The sequence below is a fragment of the Calypte anna genome, chromosome 1, assembly GCF_003957555.1.
Source record: "Calypte anna isolate BGI_N300 chromosome 1, bCalAnn1_v1.p, whole genome shotgun sequence".
In the NCBI taxonomy this organism is placed as follows: Eukaryota; Metazoa; Chordata; class Aves; order Apodiformes; family Trochilidae; genus Calypte; species Calypte anna.
This window is the reverse complement of record NC_044244.1, coordinates 9,385,613-9,401,814: the sequence shown is the minus strand read 5'-3', so window position 1 is coordinate 9,401,814 and position 16,202 is coordinate 9,385,613. Positions and strand designations below refer to the sequence as shown.

The 16,202-nt window shown below is 35.2% G+C and overlaps 1 protein-coding gene across 1 annotated transcript in view; it reads right to left on the bottom strand.

The window, feature by feature from the left end:
* Nucleotides 1-16,202, bottom strand: part of SEMA3E (semaphorin 3E) — a 131,189-nt gene that overhangs the window by 21,078 nt on the left and 93,909 nt on the right. Inside the window, exons 5-9 of the mRNA XM_008493024.2 lie at nt 12,741-12,834; nt 4,753-4,872; nt 3,463-3,605; nt 1,003-1,117; nt 613-682 (exon numbers count right to left, since the gene is read on the bottom strand). Of these exons, the coding sequence (XP_008491246.2) occupies nt 613-682; nt 1,003-1,117; nt 3,463-3,605; nt 4,753-4,872; nt 12,741-12,834 (542 nt within the window). The remainder of the gene's footprint in view (nt 1-612; nt 683-1,002; nt 1,118-3,462; nt 3,606-4,752; nt 4,873-12,740; nt 12,835-16,202) is intronic.

Here is a 16,202-nt window from a genome sequence, read left to right as displayed (position 1 = left end):
TTCTCCTCTGGCATAGGGAGCCAGTAGGAAATGATAACTGTCTGAGGAGATACTTCCAACCCTAGAGGACCATATCTGCCCTGTTTTATTCCAAAAAAATAATTCAGAAGAATGAAATACTGGCAAAAACATGGATGCTCTTCTCTACCAGTTACATCCTAGACTAACAGTTGGATTTGCAAGACAAAGGTACTGCATGTGTGCACTTGAACTTGGCTGCAATGGAAAAGAAGGCCACCAGCAATAGCACAGCTGCTGTTTTAGGCTTCACTAAGAAGTTAGTAGGAATTTTAGCTGCTATCTACTTAAGCTTGAATTAGAGTGAACCTCTTGAAGGCAGGTGTCTCTGATACACTACTCTTACAGGCATGCAGAAGTGCCTATACTTTAGTACCAAGAAATTTTCAAGCAGGGAAACATTTAATTAATACATGATCCAGACAGACCATAGAGCAGTTTTTACATTAACGAGGAATTCCCCTGTGAATAGAACAGGAACCAAACTGTTTTACTATGCATTTGCTATGGGATATTTATCATGCAGGCTCCATCTTTTCAATACAGTGTTCAGATATTCCCTTGTTGCTGCTATTATTTCTTCTAGTAGCTTACCTTGTGGTATTGAAGAGGCCAAATATCACTGGATTTTTGTTATCACGTGTTTGCAGCAAAAACACATCCTCTGTAAAATTGAAATGCAATGTTATTGGTAGCAAGCTACTTTTCTATGTGCCAAAAGAGAAACTTCGTTGCTTATTAAAAATGTGATCCTATTTTCTCATATATACTATTTAGTTTTATGCAGATTTTAAATGCAGTCTTTAAATCATAATTGATAATAGTCAGCTCCCTATGTATAGAACTTCATGCACATTGGAACTAAAATGCTGACAACCATTCCCTGTTAATGAATATAAATACAATATTTAACAATAATGTATTATCATGAAAATATATGTTTTGCATGGTATTTTTCAGTTTGTTGCAGTCTAGGTTACTTACCTAGCTCATCAAAATATGTATCAATTCCATTTGCCCCAGGCACAGAGCAAACTAGCCTGGTTTTGAGGAAGGTGCTCCATTTATTCACAAGCATTCGTTGGCCTCCCATATCATTCTGCATAGAAAGGAACAACGGTTGATTGTAATTTGAATGACTAAGTCTAGAATATCAAACATCTCTGCTGAATTAGATGCTCATTGTATCAATTTATGTCAAAAACATGCATTTTCAAACCATGTGTCTATTACTAGTATTATTTCTCTGGAGTCAGTTTTCAAGTATGATTGCACTGATCAAGTCCCTGTGTCATTAAGAGCTGATGGTTTATAAGATTTTTCTTCTAATTCTCTACCTCATCCATGGATAGTTAAAAACATAGAGTGATTTTAAAGCTTTTTTATATTTAATTTTTGTTAACCATATGTACTGAACACATTAATAAAGTTTAGCACTGCAGGGTTAGATCAACGGATTTGCAAAATGAAGCTCTGAATATTATCTGTAGAGCTGGTGAATATGGGATGAGTTTTAAGCAAGTGTCTACATGGGTTTTAACAAATTCTCAACAACTTTAATAATTCCTGTTTTGCTGTGGCTATCTCTTCTTTTTCTTGCTTTCACAACTGTTTGATTGTCAAGTAAACCATGCATTTAGTAAATCAGTCTGTAACCTCTGGGTAACATCCTAGACTGTGCAACTGACTGTTGCAGGCTATGTGCTAGGCTTGCAAAACTCCTCTCATAACTTTATTCTAAAAAGGTTATCTATACAATATCTACAAATACAATATCTAATTAATCAAATTAATCTTGATTTCCTCAGCTTTGCACTGAGCTCCTGCACAAACAGAGATTTTTTTATCCTCAGAAAAGCAGAAATATACAGAGTAGATGCCTCTGTGTTGTGAAACCTGTTACAGTTCAGATGAAAATGTAAAAGCTGGAAAAAAAAAGAAAGCTTGTTCTTGATTCACCAGCTAGCTACTTTTTGTATTCATTAAATCAATCTTGAATTATAGCATATGGCTTTGAATTTAATGGCCTGATGATAAGGGATTTGGAGTTTTGAATAAGTGGAAGAGAAAGGTCTGTGGGACTTTTTGTTTTACCCATGGCTAGAGATAAGAAATTCAGGTTGATATATTTCAGACTAAAGAGAACTGTGGAAATAATCTATTCAGACATCTACCAGAGAATAGACCAAAGAATTCTACTTCAGCTCTTGATTCAGACTTGAATTCAGAAAGCCAGATGGCTTTGTGAACATTAATATCTTAGGCTGCAATTTGGTACTTTGCATACTTCAGGTGCTTTAATTTATGCATGAGTACTCTTTAAGAAATTTTAGCAGGTAAAATCCTGGTGAGCATATGTGCCATATACTACACATTAAGATAACAGAAGCCTTTAAAGTTGTATCTTCCTCTTTGCCCAATAGTCTTAGGAATGTATCCCCACCATTAGGAGGGGGAATGAAATTTTTTTCAGAAACAAAATCAGATGCTAAGAAGTAAACTTTTTATTCCTTCCTTTTATCAAACAGATGTAGTCTCAGTGGGTATGTGACAGCTCCTTTCATCAGTTTCACCCCAGTTCAATTACTAGAGAAGGAATGCATCCAAACTTGATCAGTTGTTCAGATATGAACAATTATGGGCAGCTTAATCTGGGAGGTCACATGTTACCAGTTCTCTTCTACCATCAGCTGCCCAAGGTTTCTTTCATGTATGGGAAGCTTGGGAACCAAAAAGAGATGGGATCAAGAAACAAGAAGCATGACTTAGTATGAAATGGATAATTGCACAGGGCAGTGGAGAGAAGCAAGGTCTTTCCTCATGATTTTTCTGCTCCTTTTTCCTGGCTGTGATAATAATTTTCTGGATGAGACAGTTCTAGCTTCCTTTCTGCACAATTTTACTTAGTTGCTTTGAGAAGCAGAAAGAGAGATGAAATGAAAACATTAATCAGCTACTATTTATAAATCACTCTATAGATACTTGACATTGCACCCATCCTATCATTTTTGCACCAGGAAGAGGTTTTCAAGATTTACAGAACTGCAAAATAATTGAATTTGGCAGGGATATTTGGAGATCATCTAGGCCAACTGCCCTGCTCAAAGTAAACTGCTTTGAGCAAGTTGCTCAGCAAATTGCTCAGGTCTGTGTCCTGTGAGGTTCTGAATATCTTCAAGGACAATCTGTCTGGGCAGCCTGTGTCAGTGTTCAACTACCCTGGCAGTAAACAGTATCTTCTTACATAAAAATGGAAATCCATATGTTTAAATCTGCACCCATTACTTCTTGTCCTATCGGAACTATAGGTCTGATAGGGTAGCCATCAGCCTATAACATACCCTTATATACCTTAACAGAAGCCATAATTGCTTGAGGGAGAAGGACCAAAGAAAGAAGAATGCTTTTTTTCATTTAGCTGGGGAATAAGAGAAAGGCTCTTACCGCACATACACGTCCCACTCTGCTATATATGGCGTGAGTGCTTGTCTCAGCCTCTAATGCTTTTTCAGTAAAGAAGAAATATACTTTGTTGTCATCATGGTCTTCATTGTCAGGAATCATGTATGAGCCAACAAATTTTGGTTCTTTAAAAGAAAACAAAAATTAATTTTATTAAAGTTTATTAAAACATTCTCTTACTTTTTTTAATCCTTAAAATCATCAGGTAGCAAACAAACAAGCAAATCAAATGAAATCAGTGATTTGTAAGTCAGAGAAATACCGAAGTTGAATAAAGTCATAAAAATGGGAAAAAAGTATATATTTGTGGGTATGTAGAATGTATAGAATACATTGAAGTCAAAACTATTTTTATAACTCAAATGCACAAATCAATATTCCTTTGCATGTATACAAGAAAAAGACCTTTTTGCAGTCCTGTTCTCTGGGGTTTATGTATTTTAATTTGGTTGAAGCTAAAACCTGGCACTAAAATTCATATACCAAGCTCTGATCCCATACAACCCAGATGTAAGAGTGTCAATTTTTGGACAGACTTTTAGATAAAGAAAAAACTTTGGTAGTTCAGCAAATAGGTGCTATATATTCATGTGTCTTCATATATAGAAGGTGCATTGTGTATCTTTGCCATGAAATAAAACTCACCATTTTTCCTGCTTTGGCATTTTGCTGCAAAGTTGAAATGTAAGCTCAGACTGTACATGCCTGCATAACTTTTAACCTCACACCAAGCAGAGCTGTGAATGATTTCATCTCGTTCATACAATTATTATTATTTCCTAAGAAGCAGTGGATAATGTAAATATTTTCTAACTTCAGTTTCTCTGTGAAAATCCTAATAGTGTTTTAAGACACTTATATAGCAGTTGCTGATTTTCTGAAGAGTTTTTAATATACAGGGTAAAATATCTCTTTCTGCAAATTTAAAAATCAAACATAGACCAAATGAAAATCAAAGTTTGAGGCCATAATTTAGACAATTTTGTATTTAAAATTATTACATTTTCCAGAAATAAACTGAAGCAAATATAAAAGTGAAATATTAAGGATGTAAAATTTACAATTGTTAAATACAATATGTAATAAAGATTTCAATTTGTTTATCCTGGTGGCGGGGTTAATGAAAAGTTAAATGTAAAAAAGTTAGTTAAAAAAATTCACCTCCAAATTTATACATATATGCATGAATAATATCTTTTTAATTTATGGTTAAACAGAAATTGTCTGCTTATCTGAAACACCTCTGGATCTTCCTTCTCCTCCTTTCCATACCTTTCAAGAGGCGCTCACTGTCAGGTTCTGTTCGCAGATGGGCCATGCGATTCATGGTGCGAAACAGAGCAGCATCTCTGCCCCAGTAGTCACTGTAGAGACCAGCAAAAAGTTCACCACCTGCAGATCAAACATAAAAAAACGAGACTAAAGCAAAACACTTTGGTGATAGTCCACTTATTAATTTCATTGCATAAGATAGGAACTGCGTTATAGATGTGGCTCATGAATGTTTGCTCAGTAAGTTTTACGTATAGTTAAAAGAATGTATGGACATTAGTATTCCAGCTACCAATTCAGCATTTACACTTTGAACAGCAATGAGGACAAGAATTTAGAATTTTATCCATGGCCTCAGTTTCAAGGCTGACTTTGGTATAGGTTCCTACACAAAACATGAAGGCATTGAATAACATGTAGCTACATCTGACAGAGTAACATCTGTCACATCAAGAACCTAGATTCATCAAAGATTTCACTGTCATTCAGCTAGTGTGCAGCCCTAGAGACACCTATTCTGTGTCAGCACATAAGTTTTCACTAGTAGAAGAACTCTGACCAGTGTTTTGCTTCTGAAAATCTCCAGGTGTTCCCTGGACTTGATACTGAGAAGCAACAAAGTGCTTGGCCCCAGAGCTGGAAGGGATATGTTAGGTTCAGGCAGCAGAAAATGGGATGAAGATGCAACAGCAGGTTTCAGAGGATGAAGTACTAAGGAAAAGAATGGTGTTAGCTGCACCAAACCACTGATTTGGGCTATGCTGCATGGATACAGCTCAAGGCTAAATCAACCTGAATCCATGGATTAAACCTCAAATAGAGGAATGTTTCCTGAACATGCTTATAAGATTTGGCAGCTTCGCTTGTAAAACACAGTTGTAAAAAAAAAAGATTAATTAGTGAAGCTCATGCTGAAAATACTGGAGAGCTGGATGCACTTATCTCCCCAGCTGGAGAGAAAAGAAGCAGGGACATACTACTTTAAAAGTGATTTCAATAAACAAGCAGATGTTTTTATTAGGCTGAGGATGTTTTCCAGTCAGCCTATTGGAGCTGTTCCACTTTCATTGAAATAACTATAGTTTTAATATCACTTCCTGGCTGAGGAGTTTAGGTATTCAGTGGACAAAGAGGCTATTTTTCTCCATTCCAGCAACAACTTGTTTTCCTAGCCTTAAAATATTCACCAGAGTTGGAACAGGAACTGAGATCTCATCCATCCTTTGCAAGTGATGTTGAGTATTTTCTGAAGAATTTATGGGCACAGAAATTGGTCCCATTTTCAAAGGGTTTAGGTGGCATTAAAAATTAAGGATGCATAGGAAAATACAACTGTTGAAAATCTGTATGCAGTTGGTACAACTAGATCATACATAAATCACAGAATCCAGCCTATCTCTCTCTGAGCCATTTAAATTGCAGTACCAGGTATATTTTACTTCAGTGAAATAAAAATAATTCTACATTTTATTTATGCATGGTTGCAATGTCCCTTAACTGACCAAGCATTAAGAACAATATATTTTGTGTCTTTGTAACCTTAGGTTAGAAATATTTGTCCCATTTTAACAAATAGACCGTTATTGTCACTAGGTGGCATCCTTGTGTTAGAAAATAGCACAGCAAGAATTAGCACAAAAAGAGGGAAATAAATTATTTCCAGTTTGTGGCTAGTCTTAGAGGAGGTTTCAGTGACACAGCTTCCTACCATCTAATCAAAATAAACACAAATGATCCAGTCAAATAACATTAGCTAGCATTTATAATGGATCATAGCAAAAGCAAGAATTATTCTTGTTGGTCTCCCTTAAAGTACAAATTTTGTTTCTCTTAGGAGATATGTATGAATTGAATGGTACCATAAGTCTGAATAATGATTCTGAAAAGTTTCTTATTTGGCAGCTGGGACTGGTTCAGAGATATCTGCTGATTTGGACCTGAGCATAGTTTTGCCTTATGCTTCATTGTATAAAAATTGGTATCACCTTGTAAAATTCATGGTCATGATTCAGCGTAAAGTATTGGCAAGTGAAATGAAAACTAAGGACAAATCTTAGCATCAGTAGAAGATAAGGTTACCCAAAACTAATAGAGAGCTTTATTTTTTAAACACAGATCTGCTTAAATAGAATTTGCCAATGTCTGAGTAATGTTCCAAACAATATTCACAACCCTAATGAGTTACATTAGTCATAAATCCCCCTTTAAGAATTCTGTTGGAAAAATATCCCAGACCTTGCTTTTTTTTTTTTTTTTTTTTTTTTTAACTATAATGTGTGATACAAAACATGATGTGCAATACAAAACATGATGCTTTTATCTTTTCAGCCTCATAGTGAATCTTGGGAAATGCATCAGTGCAGGGTAAATTATTTGTCACCCATTGCTAGTGATCAGCATTGATGTTTCTAAGTTCAGACATTCAGAAGCCTATATGATATGAAGCCTATTACTTCTCCTTGACATAGGTATAAAATGTAAGAATATTTTACTAACATACTGTTAGGGCATTCTACCATAAATGAAGTTGTCACTGATTTTATCTGATAGATATGTGGGGGAGAAAATGGGAGTTTCAGTCTTAGATGAATATTGTTCCTACTGTATAGCTACACAAATTGAATCTGGTTATTATGACTAAACTAAACAAGATGGGTCACCTTGCCTAAGGAAGGCAGTAAGACAACAGTGATTAGTGTGTTCTGAAAACAACAACAATGACCATAATTCTGAGATCTTTTGTACTCTTGACATTAAGATGATCTCTTTTCCTGTTGAGCAGTCTTTTGCACATCCTTTAAATTCATGTTACAAAGTTGGAACACTGCTAGGTCTTTACAGGTATTGACTAATTCGATATTTAGGGACAACCCGAGGTTGATGTATGAAAAATCCTGACAAGACTTCAGATTTCTACTCTCTTCTCTTCTATTGAAAAGCTGCTACTCCATATAAATTCATTCCTCTTCTGGTTGCAGGGTTATACATGGCTGCACATACTACAGATAACCCCGTATCATCCAGTGAAAATTAGCTGAGCAATTTTACAGGTTTTCACCACTCCTCAGATTCCACGTGTGTTTGTTAAATTAATTGCTAAAATTTAACAAAGCCTGGTTAGTCCTGCTAGAACAGAGATAAGAACTTTCTTGTTTACTTACTAATTCAAACAAATCCCATGGACATAAAAAACTAATTTTATCTTAAGTGATGCATGTGTACTTTTTAGCTATCATTCTTTTGAAGTAAATACATTAAAGTTCAGTTGGGACCACTTTAATAAAGTTATCTTTAATTTTTCCCTTTTCTCAAAGCAAAATATTAACAAAACCAAGTGCAACATCTTTCTTCTAAAACCAAGAATTCCTACATGACAACTGTTAAACAGATTGAATCCTGATTTAATAAAAAAAAAATATGATATATACAAAGGATTTCTATAAATAGGCTTCTTCCACCTTAGAAGTGGGTTTCTTTCATTTGTTATTAGCATGTTGGAAGGAATTGGTGATCTGCTTGAGTGTGGGAAGGCTCCAGGTAGGGACCTGGACAGGTTGACTTGATGGGCCAAGACCAATTGTGTGAGGTTAAGCAAGGCCAAGTGCTCAGTCGTGCACAACAACTCCGAGCTATGCTACAAGCTTGGGGAAAAGTGGCTGGAAAATTACCCATTGGAAAAGGGCCTGGGGTGTTCGTTGACAGTGGCTGAAGTGTGCCCAGGTGGCCAAGAGGGCCAACAGCATTCTGGCTTGTATCAGGAATAGCATGGCCAGCAGGACTAGGGGAGTGAGTGTGGCTCTGTATTCAGCATTGCTGAGGCTGCACCTTGAATCCTGTTCTGGGCCCCTCACCACAAGAAGGAAATTGAGGTGTGGAAGCAAGTCTAGAGAAGGGCAATGAAGCTGATGAAGTGTCTGGAACACAAATCTTATGAGGAACAAACGTCTGAGGGAACTGGGGTTGTTTATTCTGGAGAAGAGGAGGCTGAGGGGAGACCCTATTACTCTCTAAAACTACATGAAAGGAGGTTATGGTGTGATGAGGGCTGGTCTCTTCTCCAAAGTAACAAGTGACAGGATGAGAGCAAATGCCTCAAATTGTGCCAAGGGAGGTTTAAATTGGCTATTTGGAAAAATTTCTTCACAGAGGGAGTTGTCAGGTCCTAGAATGAGCTGTCCAGGGAAGTGGTTGAGTCAGCATCCCCTGGAGGTATTTAAAAGCCATGTAAATGCAGTGCTTAGGTACATGTTCTAGTGGTGGACTTGGCAGTGCTAAGTTAACAGTAAGAGTTGATAATCTTAAAGTTGTTTTCCAACCAAAACAATTCCATCTTTCTGTGCTTTTTGTGCCTGCTTCAAATTAGAAGATAATGCAAAGGAAAGCTATTATTCTTCAGTAGTCTTTCTTGTTTAAAATCCCCATCATATCACATTTTAAAAAGTGGACTAGCTCTGTTATAATCAAAGTAATAGAATGTACAGAGTAGAACATAAGCAGCAGCTCCAGTTATTTCTCACATGACAACTGAAATCAGAATACCTATTTCATTTTAAGCAAGTAGAACTTTTTTAAGTATCAATTAAAAAAACCCTAACTCTTAGCTGGTAAAGTTTATCTGTATATTGGTACTTTCTGTCTCTGAAGTAGTCTGTCTTATGTTTTGAGAGAAAATATCTTATTCATTGTCTAGAGTAAAAGACAAGACACAAACATGTTAACCTGTTTAAAAATGTAAAAGCAAAAAATATTACCAGAATGGATTCCCTGGACAAAAAATCAAATTCAAACGTAGTTCAGGTTTTTCACCACTTGCTTACGATATATTGCAGGTAACAAAACACACATAAAATAATTTCTCATCTTTCAAGAGCTAGCGTGATCTAAGCTAATGATATGATATCAAAAATAGTTTTGGCTATTGAAAACAGATGGCATAGTTCATTAGAAATAGAAGTCCAAAAGTTTTAAAAGCCATTTATCTAAACATATACAGTTTATTCAGTCTGTCTACCAGCCAACATCTATACTGACGCTGACAATTAATTTCTGAAATTATAGGGTTTCTTTGGTTTTCTAAATTAATTGCTCATAAAAGTTCATCCTTAGATACTTTACCACTGAGTCAGATATCCTATAATAAGAATTATGACAGGATGAATATTTGTTTTTAAAGTCAAGTCACGAACTGTTTTTTTCTTGAAGTGGGTATTTTAGCTGATGTGTTAAAATACATGAAGAGATACAGAACAAGACATTCTTTTTCTTCCTAAATTAATCTAGCTAAACCTGGTTCTGATTAGTGATGGTGCAAATGATCTTTCAAGATCAAGATTTTAAAGCTTTTATCAGAGGTATGAAGTTTCCTTGTTAGTCATATCCTCACTGCTAGTCAGCAGCCATGCTAGTGCAGGCTGCTGAGTTAATGAGTTGCAGAGGTGGAAGCAGGTTTTGAATTGTTTAGTGAGAATGAAAAGATACTGAGATGTGAAAGCCTTTGCTGAGAGGTTTGCATAAAACCTGTTCAAGGGTATGCACATTGACTGAACCTACATGGGAGAGTGGAGGTAACTCTGGGGTGCAGCCTCCAAGGGTACATTAACTCCATAACAGGAGCAAATTTATCTCTCAAGAAAAGTGGAATGAATGAAGAAGGAATCCTTCAAGCATTGGAAGAAAGACTAGAATACCAGTCTTGGAGCATGTGTGGTGTATGGTTGTGATCTCCTGTCATGGCCATCTTGACATGGAATCAGGACTCAGCTGAATGACAGATCATCGATTTGGAGTGCACTTGGCATTAGAGGTCTCACTCACTGTCAAGTATTGGTTAAGAGATTCCTTCATATTCACCATATTTTCCTCTATGTCTTCTACACTTTTCAAGTAGATGCTTACAGAGGTAAAAAATACAGATTCTGAAGTCTCAGGTGTAATGTTAATTCTATTTATTCTGTAAGCTTTGATTAGTAGATGCTATCTGGATATAGTAGAAAACATGTTAATACAAATTTCTTTAGGATTTTTTTCCTATGTGTTGGAAGTGTTTAAATGGAATAGTAAAAAATATAAGGGAAAAAAAAATAAACTCTTTGAAGAATTTTGTTATGCTTTTAAAGTATCATTCTATGATCACTTGAAATTATAAAATTACCTGTGGTGTCTATAAATACATTTATTAGGTCATAGTTTTGATAGAGATGAAAGTTTGTTTGGTATTTGGAGTTGTATCAATGATATGATTAAATTTATTATTTTCTCCTGCTAATCTTGCCACATTACAGAATTGTTTTAGCTTTGTGAAACTGATTTTATAAGTCTTTGTCATTTGATGTCTAAGACTCCAGTCAACATTTATCATTATTTAATGGAATTTTCTTTATTACAAAACTGTGAGGGTCTATAGGACCTCCCATAATACAGGCAAACTAATGATTAGGCCTGAAACACAGGAACTATCAGTCTTGAAGTGCTCAGTGGGACAATCTGGCTTCCATTTAAGCAAATAAAATTCACATTGATCTCTGGGTAGGAACATGATCAGGTTAATTTATTTACTTAGTTCTGTCTGAGGAAAAACAGAGAAGGGCTTCAAGAGTAAGCCATGAGGTTTCAGGCCTACAGCAAATTCCACAGGATGAGTCTTTGTTCCCAATGAGCTCAGACTGGAGTCTGTTAAAAATGGCAGAAACAGTTTAAAAATAAGGGTGGAAGAAAAGTGCAGCAATCTGTGCTTCATGGATTTGTGAAGGTCAGTCAAAATACAGCAGGTTTGGTTTTGGGTTTTTTTTTTTTGATTCTTTCATGACTTCTTAACATACTGATTCTTAAGAATTTGAGCTGGTTTTTTTTTGGTTTTTTTTTTTTTTTTAATGGGAATGAACTATATTTTGGTGAACTGCTGCAGTTTTAAAGATATGGTATTACATTCTTCTTGTAAGTAATTTATTAATATGAAGGAACAAATATAGCTCACCAACCATGGCTGAGTTATGTCAGTGTAGTGAATAATCAGAGACTTTACCTGTCTGATTTTAACACAGGAAGTCAAATGTAAATATCAAAGAGCCCTAAAATCCTCTAAATTTTTTACCCTTGAGAAACTGAAAATTTATTTGATCTTTAGCCTTTTTTTCCTAGCTTTTTTTTTTAATGACTATTCCTTTTGAATGCTCATTTTTCATCTTGTTTATGTTTTCTAAAACTGTAAGTCACCGTGTTACTCCCTAAGGGCATCCAGCTTTCACCTTTTACTTGCTGTTCCAGTCTATTTTCAGTCAATGTACTATAATATTGCCAAGACTGTGTGTGCTTGATCTCACAAAATATTTTCAGGAAGACATTATACAGGAATAAACGTATGGTTTGCTGTAATAGACCTTCAAAGTTCCTAGCCCTGTAGTAATAAACTTACAAGCAAGGCACAGAAGAGCACTATGTCATCAAAGCTTTCTGGCCCTTCAGGATTTAAGACTATTTTTATAACTGTCAAGCATAAGATCAACTCTCCTAACAGAGTCACCAGTTTGGAATAGTTGGTTTGATCTCAAAAGCTTTGATTTCTATAAACAATAAATGCCTGATATAAAAATTGAAATTGCTGTTTTTACATGATGTTTGTTACTCAATAATGTCTCAGTAGATGAAAAATAGTAAATTTTCTGTATCTCTCTCAATGGTGTAAAAGCTTAAAATGGACATTCTGCTTTACTCTGTAGGAAAGCAGGAAATTACTGTTTCCAAAATTACACAGCAGTCAATTACCCCTTCAGGATGGCACATGTCATATAACATCTACTCACTTCAGTGAGATCTCTTGCTGGAGCTAATGCTTCCTGGGATGTAATATTAATGTGGGCATCAACATGAGGATTAGGAGTGACATGTGGAAGATTGCAACAGAAGACTGACAACACTTTGGTGTGCTGAAGAAAGAGACTCGGAATGACAGACTGACAGGACCGTGAAGCCTGTGATATAAAGATCATTACCAATTAAGATGGAGGTGAAGGAAGAACTGGGGTCAAAAGGGCACCTGCCTCGTCCTCTCTCAAATTTGTGCGATTCCAGTTGAAACAGATGATCCTTGAAAAAAGAAAAATCACAGAAAACAGAGTAAGCCCTACAGTCAAAGAAAAGTAGTCCTTAGAGACAAGCTGTAACTTTGTTATACCTTTTGTAATAAATTCAGTTCATTAAGGATGAAACACAACTACAATTGCTCACTGATGCATTAGTTCTCTTGGTTTCTAAAAATCACTTTGTATGTGAACTGTCCAAAAAGAATCAGTAAAATATTCAATTAAATTAATAATTTTTTATATTTTTTAAAAATCTCTGTGTGGGTAGAGAGTGAAGATTTCTCAATCTTTTCTCCAGATTATCTAAATACTAAGTAGATATCTAGGTATGGAATGTGGTTTTCCTCTTTAAGCATTTTCTTTACGAGTAGATATTAAATATATCATACTGCGTTATCTTCTCTTGGTAGCTTTGAGATGTTGATACATCATCTTCATAAAAGCATGCTTAGAAATGAATCCCTAGTTATGCTTTTCAGAGCAGATGTGATTTCTGCAGTGGATTTAACTGCATTAAAATATCAGCATTAAAATAATATTGACAATTTATTTTAATTTCTCTGTATGAGCTTTTAAAGGTTGAGAAAGAATTTGCAATTTCAATTTTATATGTAGTGTTATGGCTTTTCTGTCTTCTATCAGAGCCCATTAATATCTGATAAAACTATCAAGTGATAGCACAATATTTTAAAAATCTATGTATTCACAAAAAGACATACCAAAACCCACTTGGATCAGGAGAAAAAAACAAGAGAGAAAGCTATGAAATCTTCATAAAATCTATGCCACACAACTATCAAATGTGTGACTTGTAAACATTTGGATAATCTAGCAGTTCCAGTTCTGTGTAACACTTTTACTCAAGTCTATTGCTATGCAGGTTATATCAACATATTGAATACACATAACCTGCTGGTTCAGTAAATTAATCTCAGGTTTGCATCACTAATATACTAAAGCAAATGTTTTGTGAGGTATAACATTACATCTGACAGGATCCAACACTCCTCAGAATTTTGGTAAGGATCTGCCTGGATCTCTACAGCAGACATTCTCAAAGAGGTCCAATAGGCCTTTTAACCATAAAAATAAGGTTTTACTATAACCTTTCAGATTTTTATAAGAATAGTTCAGTATTCACACAGAAAAAAGCTTGATATAACTAGACTATACAAACTATCTACCTAATAATCTTTAATTAAGTATATGTAGTCCTTTTGTCATTATAGCAGGTTCTTTTTTTTCTGCTGTTTGTTACATTCATGTCATTTTGGGGTGTTGTAGCACACGCAACTTGGTACCAAAAATTTTACTTTTCAGAATTACAGAAACCTGATTATGTGCCTGCCATTTTCATGCCATTTTCATGCCATTTCATATCAAAAAGTAAGTTTCCAATAAGTTAGAGAGTTTCTATAAAAATAGGCTGCAACTCAGAATGCAGTTTTGGAAAAATAAGACATCTGTTTCATGTTTACTTGAAGTGAAAAATCCACCCTAAAATAAAACCAACAAGCAAAATCCATACAAATCTTAATTAATGGACCTGAAATTTAGGTGGTAACAAAGCATTAAGAATCTCACCTACCCAGAAGCTCCTTTGTGGGCTTAGCGCAACCACATTAGTATTTGGTGTTAGAAGCTGATACAACAGAAAATAATCATCTTGGGTAGAGACTGGTGTTGCTGGAATATTATTTTCTGCTGTATCAGCTTCAATAGCACATCAGTAGTAACTATTCCCTCTCTGCTGTTGGGTAAATGTCAAACAATGAAGAAATATTTCTCTGGTGTGGAAATCTCAGTTTCATTCCATACTTTTCAAACTTCACATACCAGATATTTTTCAAAACTAAATACTGTAACATTTTGGGTCAGCAGGAGGAAAAAAAAGAGTAAAGTGAAGTCAGGAAGAGGAAGAAAAACCTGAAATCACGAAAAAGAACTAGGGAGTCATAATTGTCATAAAATAGGATATAAAGGAAGTATTTCTGAAAACAGTCTGACTGTAATAGTCTTTATTATATCATCAGGTATTAAAATTACTTGTGAAAAAGTTTCTCCTCTGATATCTCAACTAAACTATTTATCAGTGAATCAGTTCAATAAAATAAACAGGCAAGCAATTTTTAGAGAGAAAGATGCAGAAGTAACTGGAGAGATAAACTATGTGTTAAAATTTAATAGATTTTTCTAGTCTTAATACTTTCTGTTCAACTTTCCCCATAGTAAAATAAACATGAACTTGTCTATGAAGGGAAAAATACCTAATTGAAAACTCATTACAGAAAAAACATACTCAGGTACAGTAACAAAATTATTTTGAAACAATTCTTGAAGAAATTTTACTATCCATACTTCATGTTTTACAGTATATGGCTTATATTTCATCCTACACAGTGAACAGAAACTGAGCAATGCATGATTCCACCAGGGCATCATAAGGCACACATCATATTCAGGTTTTCCCCTGATAAAATGCCACTGCTACTCAGATTGGGGTGACTTGGCTGGTATGGGAGTCTTCCAGATGGTGTGGAAGGATTTTGTGTCACTGTCAACCAGTGAAATAGTGTCACATTGAAAAAGCTACGACTGTTGTTAACCGTTCTCCTGTGAATCAGAATGAAATCAATGATGAAGATAAACCCATCTCTTTTAACGCTCATTACACACACATGCTTAAACCAGCTAACTCTATGGCCAGAGACTGGAAATGTTAAGCAGTCTGCAGAATCCTTCATTCTCAGCATTTTAATAGCTGGAATTTCTGTATAAGGATTGTAGCTTAAATATATTATCTGACACTAATATTGAAGGTAGTTAAAAATTAGGACTTCAGTGTTAGGAGAAGTTTTTAAGTGGATCTCACCAGTTTTGATATAAATCAGGATGTTTTTCTCATAAATGCTTGCAGATGCATTTAACTGTCTGAAAAGTCATTGCAACTGTAAGCAATAACTTCTGCAAGATTTTCCAACTCCGCCTTTTAGAACAGCATACCAAATTTTCCATAGTCACAGTAAGTTATTCCCATCACTGAGGCAAATAACTGGAGATCAAGTGTTAGATGTGTCAACTTCCATCGGATGCCACTTTAAATGAAATGAGCGGTGCACATTAATAATCAGCTTTGAAGGCTAATACCATAATTCTAACCCTCCTTGCTGTTTGTGACACTGGAATCCCTTGAAAAATGTCAGAAGAAAACCGAGTTTCCTAACAGATTATCCAACACAGTAGTTCAACACTGTAATTTATTTTATGAGCAATTTCAGTGGTTAGGGCTGAAATTACTCAAAAATCCATATGGAGGGCTGGGAGTGAAAGTACAAACTTCTACATGTAATTTGGGAAAAGCAAAGGAGTTCT